This window comes from Erinaceus europaeus, chromosome 20 (genome assembly GCF_950295315.1).
Source record: "Erinaceus europaeus chromosome 20, mEriEur2.1, whole genome shotgun sequence".
Classification (NCBI taxonomy): domain Eukaryota; kingdom Metazoa; phylum Chordata; class Mammalia; order Eulipotyphla; family Erinaceidae; genus Erinaceus; species Erinaceus europaeus.
Genome location: NC_080181.1, coordinates 46,287,702 through 46,305,111, shown reverse-complemented (window position 1 = coordinate 46,305,111; position 17,410 = coordinate 46,287,702). Strand labels below are relative to the sequence as shown.

Below are 17,410 nucleotides of genomic sequence, written 5' to 3'. Positions count from 1 at the left end.
TCATCTCTTTCAATATGATAAAGAAATGGAGAGGGGGAGGAGCCGGAGATAAGAGATAGAGACTTCTGTAGCACCGCTTCGCTACCCATAAAGCTGCCCTCTGCTGGTGGGGAACAGGGGCTTGAACCCAGCACCCAGCGCCTGGTAATGTGTGTGTTCAACTAGGCGAGCCACTGCCTGGCCCTAGTTCTTTTTCTACTTCTCCTCCTCCTCCCCCCCCTTTTTTTTTTTTTTAAAGAAGGAAAATGTGCTGGGAGTTCCTAGGCAAGTGGGCTGCTATTACTTGCCATGATCTTGAATTTCCAAGCTTCCTTTGATGGGCCGGGCTACTGAGCTGAAGCACCTGGCAGCTGGTCTGAGGCTGCTGATTGCTGTGCTGTCTGGGTCTATCCCTGCATGGCTGTATGTGCAGGAACTTGATTTCTTTTTTCTCTTCTTCTTTCCTTTCTTTTTTGGTTTGTTTTTTGTTTTTTATTTTTTAAATATTTTATTTTATTTATTTATTCCCTTTTGTTGCCCTTGTTGTTTTATTGTTGTAGTTATTATTATTATTGTTGTCGTCGCTGTTGGATAGGACAGAGAGAAATGGAGAGAGGAGGGGAAGACAGAGAGGGGGAGAGAAAGACAGACACCTGCAGACCTGCTTCACCGCCTGTGAAGCGACTCCCCTGCAGGTGGGGAGCCGGGGGCTCGAACCGGGATCCTTATGCCGGTCCTTGTGCTTTGCGCCACCTGCGCTTAACCGGCTGCGCTACAGCCCGACTCCCCCTTTTTTTTTCACTTTCTTACCAGAGTGTCACTTGGCTCTAATTTAAGGTGTTGTCAGGGATTGAACCTGCAATCTCAGAACCTCAGGTATGTAAATCTGTTGCAGAAACCGTCGTGCTATCTCCCTAGCCCCTGAGCCCACAGCAGCAGTCCCAGGGAGTCCTGAGATCCCGGATCCCGGGGCCCTGGATCTCCTGTTAAAGCCTCTAGGGTGGTGGAGGGACAGACACAGTTGTCTTCACTCCCTTTAAATCTCCTCCACTTGGTCCTGATGAGTCACACACCCCGTCTCTCTCCCTGGATGGGATGCAGATGACAGCAGCTCGTTTTCTTCTGAGACAGCTCCTCCGGACGTGGGATGAGCACCCTCTCTGCTCCAGCTGTGGGTGCCCAGACACGACACGCCAAGTGCTGCCTTTCATCTTCTGCACAGCTGGCTCCACGCCATTCAGTGAGATGATATCTGCCCAGCTAAGTGGTGCCATGCATGTGCTGGGCTCCATGAACTGGACCACAGTGACATCACGGTAATGCTATCTTGCTTCCAGCCAGCAAAGGAAGTTCATCTTAGGGATGCAGCACCCTGAACTAGGCCTTGGGGGTGGGGGTTTGCAACAACTACAAGTCCTGATCCACCACCTAGGATACCACTAGGCATGTGCAAGGACTTACAACTGGGGAGAGAAAGATCTCCTGAAAGAAAATGTGTCTTGGGTTTGTCTGTCTCTTTCCCAAGTTGTAAATATGTCTTGGGAGTTTTCCTCAAATACTCCAACCAGGGATTAAGAGGCAGCCCAAAATGAACCAAGGAAAGAAAGGCAAGAGAGCATCAATACCAGGAAAAGGGGCGGGACGGCAGATGGCTCAGCAAGTAGAAGAGCCACTTTATTATGGATGAGGGCCTGGGTTCGAGCCTTCAACCACCACAGCGGAGCACCGTGCAGAGAGGAAGCTTTGAACAGTGCTATGATGTCTCTCCTATCTTTGTCTGTCTCCTTCCCTATTTGTGTTTGCTTTTTTGCTGTTGTTGTTTCTAGGGTTTCACTGCTCCAGACTGATTCTTTCATATATATGAGGGGGGAAGGGAAGGGGAGGGCGGAAGAGAGGGAGAGAGCGAGAGAGGGAGAGGGACAGAGAGAGAGAGAAAGAGAGAGACAGTGATAGATTCCTCCAATGTGATGAGGGCTGGGTTCAAATCTGGGTTTCACACAGAGCAAAGCAGAGGCATGTTCCAAGACAGTCTCTTTCTCTCCGTGTCTCTCCCTCTGTCTCTCTTCTAGGTGAAAAATGAACCGTGTTCACTAGGAGTAGTAGAGTAGAGCAGGCACACAGCCCAGATGAAAACCCTGGTGGGGGAAACAGCTGCATGGGAACCTGAACACTTACTGGGCTCACTCCTCGCTCCTGCAGAACCCTGGCTCACTTCACACTTGGCCCTGGGACCTTCAGCAGGTGTCACTAACAGGCAGGTCACCAGTGTACCTGCCCACATTGCAAATGGGGGTCAGGAAGCCTCTGTCCCAGTGGCTGTCCCCACCTCCACCCCTCAGCTGCTTTGGGGTGATCTCAGAGAACTTGCCAAGTTCAATGCCACTTCTTCAGTGGGTCCACAGCTGATGGGGTAGGAGACTGGAGCCTCCTGTTGGGTGAACTACAGGGTGAGGGTGGGGTGCCCTGTGGTTTTCCCTGGGAGATTCTTTGGGGGCTAGAGGGCTGTCTTTACCATCAACCACCACGGCAGTCAGCAGACCTTTCTTCTGGCTGCTCAGCCGGTCATGTGTCTGGCACTGCTGGTCCCGGAAGCTGGGCAGGCCTTTTGGGCAGGGCAGGTTCTCACACACGGCATGCTCCACGCTGGCGCCCTGGCAGTGTGTGCCTCCGGGCCCCGGGCTGGAAGGAAGGGATCGTCTGTGTTATCCAGGCAGATGATTCTGCAGAAATAGTCAGGGCACTTCATTTGGGCGTCCGTGGCCGTGAGGGGGAGGGACAGGCTAGGTTTCCAAAGCACACACTTGCTCCTAGAGACAATATCTTAGCAGCCCCAAGCCCCAGTTGATGGCATTTATGCATCCAAAGACTGACTGTATGTGAAGGCCATCCACAAAGGAATACAATAATTGTCAGCTCAGCAAAATCAGTGTGCCCTGGGATGATGGCAGCTCAAAAAAGGGCAGTGGAAGCCTTATACTTTCATCTTAAGTCAATCTCTAGCATGAAGATAGTTTCAATAACAAATAAACAACAAAGTCTAGGGGTGAGGTGGAGACTCTGATTTCCAAAATTGCATTCTAAGATCCAAAATTCCAATTTTCAACAACTGCAATAAAATCACAAGCCATTCCAAAGTAATGGGAATGTGTTATCCCATCAAAGGAACAAATTGACAGAAAGTATGTTTTAAAAAGTCAAGTGAGGAGGCATTAAAGATACAGAAATAAATACTGTATTTGAAAAGCACAATAAATAAAAAAAAAATCACCAAGTATGTTCTAAAGCAGGTCTGAGCAGGCAGAAAAACTATGGGAACTTAAATATAGAGCATGGGAAATTACTTAGTCAAAGCAGCAAAAAAGAAGAAATGAGCAAAGAAAAGTTAACAGAAGACAACTATGAGACACCATCAAAGTAGACTAACGTGCGCTTCACAGAAATCACAGACAGAAATACAACAGAGAGAGAATAGGGTAGAAAGATGATTTAAAGAAGCAGTGATCGAAAAGTACTCGAATTTGAAGACACAAAACTACAAATGCAATAAAGCCCAAGAAAGATAAATTCACAGAGACCCATTGTGACTAAACTGTCAAGGAACAGAGAGAAAGTCTTGAAAGCGGCAAAAGAGAAAGTAACACATCATATAGGAAATCCTGAATCAGACTATGAAACTTTCTCATAGTGTCAGCCTTGGAAACCACAAGGCAACAGGTTAAATAGGGTTCTTCTAGAAAAAAAAAATTACCAGCAAAACTGCCATTCACAAAGCAAAGAATAAATGAAGATATCTTCGTATGTACAAAACTTGAGGATGATTTTTACCACTGACATTCCTACAATTATAAACATGTGAGTTCTTCACATTCAAATAAAAGGGCACTGGATGGTAACTTCTAGCCATATGAAGATTAAAAGGTGTCCACTGCAGTGGTACAAGGCCAAGCATTGTCAGTACAAGGTTCTTAGAGAGACAGGAAAGGGAGAACAGGTTTTTCTCTCTGGCTCTGGTCTGTGATTTTTCTCATCAGACCTTGAGTGCACTGTGTTACACACCACAACACCTCCTTGTAGGCAACCATTTTTTGCCCTCATTCCAGAGGTCAGTTTCCATGCACACCAGTGCTTTGGGGGAAAATTCCCAACCTGATCTCAGATGCAGTTTCCTTTCCTAGATAATTTTCCTTGACAACCCTAAATGCAGTTGCCCAGAGACTTTGACCAGCACAGTATTTCCATTAGATGGACCCCTCAGCCAGTGCCTGGATGTACTCTCTCTAATGAAGGCTAAGGAAGGAGGCACCACCCTTATTCATACTCACCCTTGGGTGCTCAGACTTAAACCTGAAGACGGCGGCTACTTCCCATGCCTGTTTTTTTCCTATGTTCCTCAGCATTCTCTTTCCCTGGCTGTTAACTCCTCATTACCTAGGTCATCTGTTATAGCTGTACTTTATTCACATGACTTCCACAATTCAAAAATAAAAGACCATGTGGTTGGGGAGGTGGTAGCTCAGTGGTAGAGCACTGGACTTCAAATGTAAGGTTCCTTGTTCTGCATGTGCCTGAGGAAAGCTTTAGTCTCCCTCTCTCATAAAAATACAGATAATCTTTTGAAAACCATAAAGTAAATGACCAGAAATTGGTTTTGTTTTTTAGTTTCCCCTTGAGTCATTATTTTGAACAGTAGAGGGAGAGGGGAATGTCTGGCAGCTCAGTCCAACAGAAAGAGCTTCTCCACTCGTGCTGTGGAGGAGTCTTTGGCTGTGTGTGGTGGGGAGAGGGCATGAAGGCTTCTTGACACACATGGACATCGGCATAAGGGGCACATGTGGAGCTGTGGGTGCAGAAAGCAATGAGGGGTAGGGGGCTGCATGGTGGCATACCTGGTAGAGTGCACACATTACCGTGTGCAAGGATCTGGGTTCAAGTCTCTGGTTCCCACCTGCAATGGGGAAGGAAGCCTTGCAAGTGGTGAAGCACTGCTGCAGGTTGGTCAGTCTCTCTCTCTCTCTCTCTCTCTCTCTCTCTCGCCATTTCCCTCAATTTATCTCTGTCTCTATTGGAAATAAATAAAGTATTTAAAACACAAGCAACCAGAGCACATAATTCCACTCCCCTAGTCTCTGAGGGTCTCAGGAAGCTCTCTGCTGTCCTCTCTGGTGTTCAAGGAATGACTGCACCTTGACCCTGAAGCAAAGCCCTTTTTATACTCTGCTCTCCTCCCCTTCTTCTCTGGATCCCATGGAGCCAGCTTTTCATGCAAGGGCATCTCCCCACTGTCTTCCAAACACCAGTCTCCTGCTCAGGCACCAGACTTCCCATCTTTCTTCCAGTAGTCTTTGACTGGGAACCTTCACCAACAGTGATGCAAATAATAGCAGCAAAGGACAACTCTAGGAAGTGGATTAAAAACACACACTCTGGGACTGAGTGGTGAAGCACCTGGTTGAGGGTACACATCACACTGTGAAAAGACCCAGGTTCAAGTCTCCAGTCCCCACCTGTAGGGAGGACGCTTCAGGAGCAATGAAGCAGTGCTGCAAATGTCTCTCTCTTTCTCCCTCTCTAGTCCCCTTCACCTCTCAGTTTCTCTCTGTATTATCACAGTATCATGAGTGGTGAAGCAGGTCTGTGGGTGTCTGTCTGTCTGTTTCCTTCTCTATTTCCCCTCCCCTCTCAATTTCTCTCTGTCTTATCTAATATAAAAAGAAAAAAGGCTACTGGGAGCATTGGGTTTATTATACAGATAGATTGATAGATAGATAAATAAAATAAAATAAAATATAAGCACAGGGAAGATCTAGGGCCTGGTGGTGACCACCCAGTGGAGCGCATAACTTATCATGTCTGAGGGCCTGGATTCAAGTCCCTGGCTCCTGACTGTAGAGAGGAAGCTTCAGGAGTGGTGAAGCACTGCTGCAGGTGTCTTCTCTCTCTCTCTCTCTCTCTCTTTCTCCCTCTCTACTTCTCCCTGCCTCTCAACTCTATCTAAAGGGAGAATGAAAGGGAGAAACAAAAGGAGAAATAAAGAAAAGAAGGAAGTAGGGGAGGAGGAGAATGGAGAAAAACAAAGAGAAGGAAGGAGGGAAAAAAAAGGTCATTGGAAACTGGGGAGTTGAACCTGCACTGAGCACTAGCAATAATCCTGATGACAAACAAATACAACACAACCGTCCCTGCTCCAGTCACCTGCAGGGGGAAGCTTCAAGAGTCGGTCTGTCTGTTTTCTTCTCTATTTCCCCTCCACTCTCAATTTCTCTCTACCTTATCTAATATAAAAAGGAAAAAAAAAAAGCTACTGGGAGCAGTGGGTTTATTATGCAGGCACTGAGCCCTAGCGACGATCCTTACGGCAATCATTTTTTTTAATTTTTAAAAAAGAGAAAGAGGGAAAGAAAGTTCACTAGAAGTGAAAGGCCCAGGGTGAAGGAATTCTTTTCCAGTAGAGAATCTTGAGTGCTTTTTGAAGCAAGTGTGAGAAGGCTGACCAGAGGGCCAAGGTCTCAACATAAAAACACATGGGATTCCCAGATCACAGGTGACAAGTGTTTGAACCACACAACCCATAGCCCCAGCTTTGTGATTCTACAGATCGACTGTTCCTGGCTGGGTCAATGCTGGGCCAAGTGGAAGGTGGGCCTGCTTCCCACAGGGCTGTGGCTTCCCTGGAATGACCCTGCTCAGACAGCGAGGAGGCGGCCAGAGGCACTGGCCTCCAGCTGTCTGGTGGAGCCTCCCTGCCCAGCCCAGGCCATCAAGAAAGGGACAAGCTCCTCCCAGGATGCCCCTCCCCATGTAAACACAAAAGTGCTCTGCTGAACCCCAGGGTTTGCCACCCCCCAAACTCATACAACCCCCCACCACTAACCTGGGGCCCTTCCTTGGTCTTATAGTTCATCCCCCATTCCATGCTTTCTCAGCAGGTGACCACCTTGCCCAGCAAAGGGCAATGGCTCCTGCAGGCGCCCGGGGCTGGGGGGAAGAGACTCACGGGGGGTTGTCGCACTTCCTCTGCCGGAAGCGGGCTCCGGGGCCACAGGTGCGGCTGCACATGCTCCAGGCGCCCCAGGGGCTCCAGTCCCCATCGACGTGCTCTGGGAGTGGTGTCTTGCTCACACACTCTCCTGCACGGCACCACTGAAACAGAGGGTGTGTGTGTCTGTGTGTGTGGGGGGAGTTTGGGGGGTGCTCACCTCCCCAGATGGGCTGGGGGGGGTGTCTAGGAATCCATTGCCTCAGTGGATTTAAGTGGATTCTGGTCTGCCCATCTGCCAGTTCCAGCCACAGTACCAGCTCAGTGCATCTGACATCTAGGTCCATTTCTGGAGATGGGGATGGGGGTGACTTGTTTTCTAGAAACTTCCATGTGGACTGTGAGGCATTACTAGGAACACTCATATGGCTTCTGTGGCTTTTTCTAGAAACTTCCATATGGAACGTGCGATGATTCTAGAAACACCCATGTGGATTGTGTGCCTTTTCCTAGAAATGTCCACGGAATATGCATCTTTTTCTCTTCCTCACTCTCTTTCTCTCTTCCTCCTCAGGGATCCCAATAACTCTGAGGTTCATCTTTCTGATGATGTTATTTCATGGAGAAATGCTTCCTTTTTCCCAAACCTCTCCTCTCCAACAGCTTTAAATTCATAAGAATGTGGTAGTTGTGTCTTCTAGTATTGATGTTCTCTCATCCTGATTTAGTCTACTTCCTAGGCCTCGTACCTCAACCTGAACTGTATGCCAAGTGTCCTTCACACTCTGCGGTTCTTTTTGGAGTTTATATTGGTTTGTTTTGCTTTGTGTACTTTGTAATTCTTTGGTAAAATGATCTGAGTTCTTGAATCTGTGTCTGTATGTGAAATTTAGTTTTTTTGAATTTATTTCATAATGAGTTTTCCTAACTCTATCTCTATCATTTTTTTTCCCCCAGATCTGTGTCTGTCTGGTCATTGGGAGTTTGTCATTGCTGTCCATATTTCTTAGTTTCTGCATTTGGTGTGGCTTTTGTTGTTGTGCCAGTGGGAGGTGCTGTGGCTAAGGTTTTGGATTTCCTTGTGTATATATCTTGATGGGGATGGGGAGATTTTTATACCGTGCCATCAGGCTGGTTTAGTAACCTTGATGTCACTATAGGGCTTCCCTGTTGCTGTTCCTGCCTCTGAGAAGGTAACAGTGTTGGAGAATTCCTTGCTCCTTAGTGTTCAAAGAAAAACTTTCACATGGGATGTGTGGCTTTTTCTAGAAACTTCCATGTGCCCCGTGTGGCTTTTTGTAGAAATGTAGATTGGGTGGCTTTTTCTAGAAATTTCCATGTGGAATGTGCTCCACTTGCCTCCTCCCACCCCCAAATCCCAGAAAAAAGAACTAATACGCATGGTGTATTCATCCACACAGAGAATGCCCCCATGCCACAAGCCCTGTGCATAGATTTTTGTATTTTTGCTAAGAGCGAGCACCTGACATGATGCCAGGGCTGAGTTCTGTGTCTGGAAATGACACAGCCCACTCCAGGTGGGTGGGCCATGGCTCTTTATGCAGTTCCGAGAAGCCAGCCTCTGACACTGAATTAAAAAAGTGTGTGTGGCATCTGACCTGGGAGTCAGAGGTGAGCTTGTAGCTCCCAAGGTGACATCGTGGCTCCCTCTAGTAATCGCTAAAGGAAAAGTCTGGGTTGAGGCTGTGCTTCAGACGGTCTCTGCTCTCTGGCTGTCAATAGTTTCTTGTGTGTTCACTGAGACTTCAATTGTGGGCTGACTCTCTTAAGCTCGTACTGGAACTGGGAGATGTAGTTCTTATAAAATTCAATGCACAGATCTAGACTTTTGTGTGATGGTCGTGTCTGTCCACTTACCTATACAAGTGTCTGTCTGTTTGGTTTTTGCCCCCAGACTTATCACTAGGGTTTGGTTCCTGCAATTTCACCATCCCTGGTGGCATTTTTATTTTAATTTTTGGATAGAAGGTGAGAGACAGAGAGGGAGATGGGGGGGTGAGAGGAGAGAAACATCTGCAGCATTTCTTCATTGTTTGTGAACCTTACCCCCTGTAGGTGGGGACCAAGGGCTTGAACCCTCAAGCACGTTAATATGTGCTCTCTACCGGGTGAGCCATCACCTGGCTATTTCATTTTAAATAAGTTCACTTATGGGACTAAAGGAAAGCATTGAATGAAAATATGGGGAGTAGGGCAGTAGCTCAGCAGGTTAAGCACACGTGGTGCGAAGTGCAAGGACTGGCGTAAGGATCCCGGTTCGAGCCCCCGGCTCCTCACCTACAGGTGAGTCGCTTCGCAAATGGTGAAGCAGGTCTGCAGGTGTCTATCTTTCTCTCCCCCTCTGTCTTCCCCTCCTCTCACCATTTCTCTCTGTCCTATCTAACAATGATGATATCAATAACAACAACAATAATAACTACAACAACAAGGGCAACAAAAGGGAAAAGAAAGAAAGAAAGAAAGAAAGAAAGAAAGAAAGAAAGAAAGAAAGGGAGAAAAGAAAATATGAAGACAGTGATTTCCTTTTCTGGATGTTGCCTTGGCCTTGCACACATCGTTTCAACACTGTAAGTGACTTTCTCAGAAAGCTGATGAGAGACACAGAGAGGAGAGACACTACAGCACTAAAGCTTCCACCCAAGCTATAGAACTCCTGGGCAGAGGCCAGAGGCTGGAACCTACTTTGAGAGCATAGCAAGGTAGGTGCCCTAGTGAGTGAGCTATCATTCCCCACTCCATATCTCATATCTCACAAGGGATCTGGGACAGGAAGGTGGTTCAGTGGCAGAGCCTGTGCCTTCTAGACATGAGGCCCTGGGTTTAGTGCTGGGCGCCAGAAACATAAGCAACACAGACAGGAAAAGGGGAGCTCCGTGAATGGTGGAGCAGCACTTTGCTCTGTGTATGTATCTCTCCCTCCTCACTCTCCTCACCCTGCAGGATTCTTTCTCTCTCACTAGAAAACTTAATTAAAACAGGGCTGGGGAGGTGGCTTAGCAGTAGGGTACTTGCCTTGCAGGCTTGAGGCCAAATCCCAGCATGGGGGGGGGGGTCAGGCTGTAGCGCACGTGGCGCAAAGCGCAAGGACCAGCGTTAAGATTCCCGGTTTGAGCCCCCGGCTCCCCACCTGCAGGGGAGTCGCTTCACAGGCGGCAAATCAGGTCTGCAGGTGTCTGTCTTTCTCTCCCCCTCTCTGTCTTCCCCTCCTCTCTCCATTTCTCTCTGTCCTATCCAACAACAAACAACATCAACATGACAATAACAACAACAAGGGCAACAAAAGGGGGGAAAATGGCCTCCAGGAGCAGTGGCTTCATGGTGCAGGCACTGAGCCCCAGCAATAACCCTGGAGGAAAAAAAATCCCAGCACTGGAGACAGAGAGAGAGAGAGAGAGAGGGAGAGAGAGATGCACCAGTGGTGCACCTGGTTGAGCACACATGTTACTATGCTGAAGGCCTGGGTTCAAGACCCTGCTCCCCAGCTGCAGGGGGGAAGCCTCATGAGCAGTGAAGCAGGGCTGCAGGTGTCTCTCTCTGTCGCTCTTCCTCTCTATCTACCCCTCTCCTCTCAATTTCTCTCGGTCCTACTAAATAAAAATAGAAAAATGAAAGGAAGGAAGGAGGAAAGGAAGGAAGAACGGGCTGGTGGAAGCGGTGGGTTTGTGGTGTTGGCACCGTGCCCCAGCAATCACCCTGGTGACAATAAAAATAAATAGATAAATAGAAAAGAGAGAGAGAGAGAGAATGAAGATGATGGTAACAATGATGGTGATGATGTGCGAGTCCCTCTGTGGGAGTGTCTGGGGTGGCCCAGGGTGGGATTAGGGGTTCCTGAAAAACCTTTCTGAAGGGGGGGCGTTCTGGGGGTTACCTTGTCTGCCCCGCACTCTGTGCCGTCCAGCGGAGGGTCCAGCTTGGTCTTGCAGGATGTGTCCCCTTCCACCAGGCACCAGAGTCCAGCGCACATCAGATGCTGCTGACGGGGGAGGAGCACAAGTGCCGAGCGTTAATCCTCACGTTGATACTCACGGCATGGCATGCAGGCGCAGGGAGAGAACCCCTCCTCATGGATTTGAAACAATGGTGGGGGGAGGGAGGAGGAAGGAGATGCCTGAATACTGCTTCGCCAGTGTTGACGGTTACAAACAGAAGGCACATGCTTTCAACTGGCTTGCCTCCAGAGAATCTTTCTAGAAGCTTCAGCTCCTAAGGGGCCATGCTTGTCCCATGCAGGGCTGGGGCCCAGTCAGTTGGGAGATGACAGTCTGCAGCTAAGTCAGAATCATCAGAGCACATGGGACAGACGCTCATCCCCCGAGTCCCCCCACCTCAGGGGATTTATCAACTGAGGGCCACCCCCTCCCCAGGGCCAAAGGGGGGCAAACATCAGTTCTTCCTGGAGTCATCTCTTTTCCCAGATCAGGAGTGCTGTGTGCAGTTCCAAGAAGCCTGAGAGCATGCTTGCACATTGATAAGGTGAATGGCAGTGTTTAGTCAGAAGATGAACATGGTACAGGGATCCTGGTTCAAGTCCCCAGATCCCCCACCTGCAGGGGGGTCGCTTCACAAGTGGTGGAGCAGGTCTGCAGATGTCTCTCTTTCTCTCCCGTTATCTTCCCCTCCTCTCTGTCCTGTCCAACAGCAGCAGCAGCAGCAGCAGCAGCAGTAGCAGCAGCAGCAGCAGCAACAACAACAACAACAACAATAACAACAACAACAACAACAACATGGCCACCAGAAGTAGTGGCTTTGTAGTGCAGGTACTGAGCCCCATCGATAACCCTGGAGTCGAAAAAAAGAGATGAATCAAAAAAACTTTGTGTTTATAGGAAATGTGATTATTGAAGTAACATGCAGTCTCCACTGTAGATTTATTTTTTTAATTTTACCGCCTCCAGGGTTATCCCTAAGGCTCAGTGCCAGCAATACAAATCCACCCCTCCTGGCAGCTTTTGTTTGTTTGTTTTTTAATTTTTTCCCTTTTTTTCCTCCTCACTTTTCTTCCTATTTTATTTGGTAGGGCAGAGAGACACTGAGAGGGGAGTGGAGGGGAGATAGAGTTGGAGAGAGAGGCACATACCTGCTGACCTGATTTACTGCTTGTGAAGCACCCCCCCACCCTATAGGTGGGGATCAGGGGCCCTGAACCTGGGTCCTCGTGCATAATAATGTGTGTCCACTCAACTGGGTGAATCACTGCCCGGCCCATATTTTAGACTATTTTATAAGAAAGAGACTTTTAATATTGCCTAGAAATTTACTGAAGCTTGATCAAGTGTGTGTGTTTATTTCTGAACTATTTTTTGAATTATTTATACACACCGTTTGGACTAATATCCCTAGAAGATATATATACATATATACATATATATATATATATATATATACACACTATTTTAACATTGATCTGTGAAAGCCTTTTATAGAATTTTATAGAATACTGACATTAAATATTTATTTACCACCAGGGTTATTTTTGGTGCTCGGTGCTTACATGACTAGCTCACTGCTCCAGGTGGCCTTTTTCTTTCTTTCTTTCTTTTTTTCCCCTTTTCTTCTCTTTCTTTTTTATTGGTAGGACAGAGGGAAATTGAGAGAGGGGAAAGAGGAAGAGAATCATTTGCAGAACTGCTTCACTGCTTTTGAAGCTTCCCTTCAGCAGGTGGGGATGGAAATTTGAACCTGGGTCCTTGATTTTGAGAGAGTGAGAGACCATAGCACCGAAGCTCTGAAGCTTCCTCCAATGTGGTGGGGTCCACGCTCAGACCTGGGCCCTGCACTTGGCAAAGCAGCGCATTGCTCTCCAAGTAAGCTATTTCACCAGCCCTGAGTCCTGGCATTGGTAATGTGTGCATTCTACCAGGTGCACCACCACCCAGCCCCAATATTAATCAAATGCCTTATGTTTGCTGGATACTTACCTGGTTTATTGCTTCCCCTTTTATTTTTTAAAAATATTTATTTATTCCCTTTTGTGTCCTTGTGATTTTTTTATTGTTGTGTTATTATTGTTGTTGTTACTGATGTCGTCATTGTTGGATAGAACAGAGAGAAATGGAGAGAGGAGGGGAAGACAGAGGGGGAGAGAAAGACAGACACCTGCAGACCTGCTTCACCACCTGTGAAGCGACCCCCCTGCAGGTGGGGAGCTGGGGGCTCGAACCGGGATCTTTTCCAGGGTCCTTGCGTTGTGCGCCACGTGTGCTTAACCCCCCTTTTACTTTTTAAAAATTTATTTATTATTGGATAGAGAGAAAAAATTGAGAGGAGAGGGGAAACAGAGAGGGAAAGAGACAGAGGGACATCTGCAGCCCGGCTTCACCCTGTGAAACTTTCCCCCTGCAGGTGGGGACCAGGGGTTTGAACCCGGGTCCTTGTGCACTATAATATACCTGACCCCCAGACCTCTTTTTTTTAAAACAAACTTGTCATTTTCAGATAACTGTTACTTTTTATGTTATCATGCTTTTTTTTTCCCCTTTTCTTTTTGGTGCTGAGGATGGAATCAAGGGCTGCATACAATTGAAAGCATGTGTGCTGCCATGGAACTAAATCTGTCCTGAAAATTTCTTTTTAAAAATTATTTATTTGGGGCTGGGGAAACAGCATAATGGTTATGCAAAAGCCTTTCAAGCCTGAGGCTCTGAGATCCAAGGTTCAATCCCCAGCACCACCATAAGCCAGAGCTGAGCAGTGTTCTGGTTAAAAAAATAAAATAAAATAAAATTAAATTAAATTTAAAAAAACTTATGTATTTTTTTATTACTGGGTAGGGATAGAAAGAAATTGACAGGGGAGGGGGAGATTGAAAGGGAGAGAGACAGAGACATCTGCAGTGCTGCTTCACCACTTGTGAAGCTTTCCCCCTGCAGTTGGAGACCAGGGTCCTTGCACACCTTAATGTGAGCACCTAACCAGGTGTGCCACCACCCGGCCCTGAGAATTTCTTAACATGCACAGATGTACAGACTTAAAATAATCCAACAAGCCTTAATCTCACCATTAATACACTACAAGATGGTGACATGGTGCTGATGAGTCACTAAAACAAGGCCACTGAGAATTAAAATAAGTCTGCTAAGAAAGGCATTCACAGCAAACCTAGACATGGACCAGGTGCTCAGAAGAGGACAATGTGACGGTAACCAAGGCAGACCTGGCCTTTGATTATCTCCCTCCACCTCAGTTTACCCAGTATCTTTATAAGGAGTCCCCAGGCTTCCTGCTGGTGTGTAACTGGGGGCCCTCGGAGAGAGGTAGGTCCCTCTGTCTGCCTCCCTCCTAGCAGTGGGACAGCCCCATGGCCCAGGAGGTCACCTGACCGACCCTCAGTGACTTCCTGGCCTCTCCTCCCGCCCCCGGGGTCTCTTCCCAGATAAACTCCCTGCTGAGGCCTGCGAATTGAGAACAGATGGGGAGTCGGGCAGTAGCACAGCAGGTTAAGCGCACATGGTGCAAAGTGCAAAGACCGGTGTAAAGATCCCTGTTTGAGTCCCCGGCTTCCCACCTGCAGGGGAGTTGCTTCACAGGCAGTGAAGCAGATCTGCAGGTGTCTATCTTTCTCTCCCCCTCTCTGTCTTCCCCTCCTCTCTCCATTTCTCTCTGTCCTATCTAACAACAACGACATCAATAACGACAACAGTAACTACAACAACAATAAAAAAAAAGGGCAACAAAAGGGAAAGAAATAAAGAAAAAAGAATTGAGAACAGATGGATTTAAAGCACTTTGAAAAGCCCAGGACTTCCAGGATGTCAAAGCCCATATTGAAACGAAAGGTCAGAGCTGGAGTAGGGGTAATGGGCCCTGCAGAGAGGCACCCCTGGGTGGGGGAGGTCTGTGTGGGCTTTCTGGGCAGGCTGGGGAGCAAGGGTCCCTGGGGGGGGCAACCTTATCAGCCCCCCGCTCAGTGAGAGGCCTGCCGTGCCCAGTAATCTCAAACATCTGCACTCAGAAAAATGTTCAAGTCCTTGAAAGGCCCTTAGTAAAGGGGAGAAGGGGCAGGTGTGAAGCAGGGCCAGCAGGGGCAGGGGAGGGGACCTCCCCCCCACACACACACAACAAGGATTTCAGAAAAGCCAGCAGCCCTTTCTCATTCTTTGGGCATGAGAGAAGCACTGCGAGGGTCCCTACAGAGTTGAAGAGGCAAATGGAGCAGCGTGCACTTAGGCTCAAGGACCGAGGTCCCCAAGTTCCTGTGACTGTCCCCCTGCCCCGGGCAGGAGGGTAAAGAGACCAGAGTCGCAAGCACAGCTGTAGCCGGCCCTCCGGCCCCCACATCAGGCTGGCCTGCACCTCATTAAATGTTTGACTCCACACCCTTAGACCCAAACCACCTCAGAGAGGAAGGTGTCAGTGTGTGTGGACTCGCGTGCCTGACCTGGGCAGGAAAGGAGGCTCCCTCCAATGCCCTGAAGAAGCAGGCCCACTGTCCACAGGAGTGATCATAGTAGCCACAGAATATATATATTTAAAGATATTTTATTTATGCATTTATTTATTGGACGGAGACAGAGCAATCTAGAGGGAAGGGGGTTGATAGGAAGCTGGTTGATAGCTTCGCTGCTCGTGAAGCTTCTTCCCTGGAGGTGGGTACCAAGGGTTTGAACCTAGGTGTTTGTGCATAGCACTGTGTTCTACTGGCTGTGCCACTCGCCTGGTCCCAATATACATATTACTGGAGGGGGTAATGGTTTCCAGGAAATATTGCTGTTGGTGCACGTGTAAAATTTCTCAGTTTTCTGCAAAACACTCTCACCCCCAGCCCAAGTCCTCCCCCATCATTGTCTGTCAGGACACGAAAGCTAGGCCATGAACTTTGAGTATGGAACTCTAGTTCTAGTTTATTTTTATTTTATTTTATTGCCACCAGGATTATCATTGGGGCTCAGTGCCTACATGACAAACCCACTGCTCCTGAGGGCCATTTTTTCCCTTTTTTTTTCCCCCCTTTTCCTTTTATTTGATAGGACAGCAAGAAATTGAGGTGGGGGAGAGAGAAGCACCTGGTTAAGCACACACTTCACAGTATGCAAGGACCCAGGTTCAAGCCCCTGGTCCCCACCTGCAGGAAGAAAGCTTCACGCATGGTGTAGAAGGGCTGCAGGTGTCTCTCTGTCTTTTGCTCTGAGCAGGGGTCTCAGGGGGATGTTCAGTTTATGAAAACTAGTCAGGCCGTCAGGCATGACCTGTGTACATGTCTGCAGACCTGGCAGCAGCCTGTAGAGCTCCTGGCTGCAGGAAGAGAAGAAACAAGAATAGAGAAGGAGACAATGGACGTGAGGGAAGAGTTCCCAGACCCACCTGGAATCAGGGCTGCCTAAGGAGGTCACGAGGGCAAAGCACATGTACAGGAAGTCTGATCTCTTGAGGGGGAGAGAGACTCTGAGACATGTCCCTTACAGAGAGAAGGTCCAGCCGCTACCAGTGTGTTGCTGAAGCCGGAAATGAGAGGCCCTGGGATGACAGACAGTAGCTGTCGCCTGCTATGCCCTACAGGTGCTCTGTGCTCTAAGTCATGTGTCCCTCCCCGTCCCAGCAACCCTGCTGACGGTCATCAGAAGGACCCTACCCACCTTCCCGATTAAAAGGCTGATACACAGAGGCTGTTTCTGGCTGTCCCATGGGTTCAAGTCACAGAGCACCTAGTTAAGTCTCTCTGGAGACTCATCCTGGGCCTGGGCATGAGCCGGTCTGACCCAACATGTGACCTGACAGCACCTCCAACTTGCGCTGAAAAGCTACAGGAATTCAATAGACAAGAGTCAAAGGACCCACAACATAGCTTACACTGCATTATCAAGTGCGGAACCTGGGTTTGAGCCCACCCCCACCGCAGTGGAGGAAGCTTTGGTGCTGTGGTGCCTTAACCTCCCTTGCTCTGTCTGTCTCTCTCTTTCTATCTGAAAAAAGTCCTCCCAAGAGGGAAAGCCCCACTGACAAGAAAAAAGAAATTAAAAGGAGCAAGGGGCCTGGTGGTGGTGGCACACCTGGTAACTGCACGTCACCATGTGCAAGGACCCAGGTTCAAGGCCCCAGTCCCCACCTACAGTGGTGAAGCAGTGCTACCACTCCTGGTGGCCATTTCCTCCTCTTTCCCCCCTTTATTTTATATTAGCTATAACAGAGAGAAATTGAGAGAGGATGGGGAGATAGAAAGAGGGAGATAAAGACATGCACCAGCACTTTGGGATGCATTGGATCGACCTTCTCGTGGTGCATCCCGTGAGTACCCATTTATTGGGGAAACTGATGATCCTTCCTAGCCGACTGAATCCACATGGATCCCAGTCACTTTCAAAGCCAGCAACAAGCAGACATCAGGCTCAACCTGACACTGTTGACTGGCTACGGAAGAAGGGCAAACGCTAGAAGCAGAACCAACACTCGTGAAGTGGAACCCCTGCAAGTGGGGAGCGGGGGCTCAAATCCGGG

General features: G+C 48.3%; 1 protein-coding gene across 3 annotated transcripts in view; it reads right to left on the bottom strand.

Annotated features, from left to right (window-relative positions):
• The window catches only part of ADAMTS17 (ADAM metallopeptidase with thrombospondin type 1 motif 17), a 332,233-nt gene that overhangs the window by 203,498 nt on the left and 111,325 nt on the right, over nucleotides 1-17,410 (bottom strand). For 2 of the 3 annotated variants that reach the window (XR_009546590.1, XM_060179312.1), the window contains exons 11-13: nucleotides 10,848-10,952; nucleotides 6,974-7,119; nucleotides 2,492-2,658 (exon numbers count right to left, since the gene is read on the bottom strand). Coding sequence is in view for 2 of the 3 variants with exons in the window: in XM_060179312.1 (XP_060035295.1) it covers nucleotides 2,492-2,658; nucleotides 6,974-7,119; nucleotides 10,848-10,952 (418 nt within the window). In the remaining variant the exon portion in view is untranslated. The remainder of the gene's footprint in view (nucleotides 1-2,491; nucleotides 2,659-6,973; nucleotides 7,120-10,847; nucleotides 10,953-17,410) is intronic. The other variant, XM_060179313.1, reaches the window with a different exon arrangement.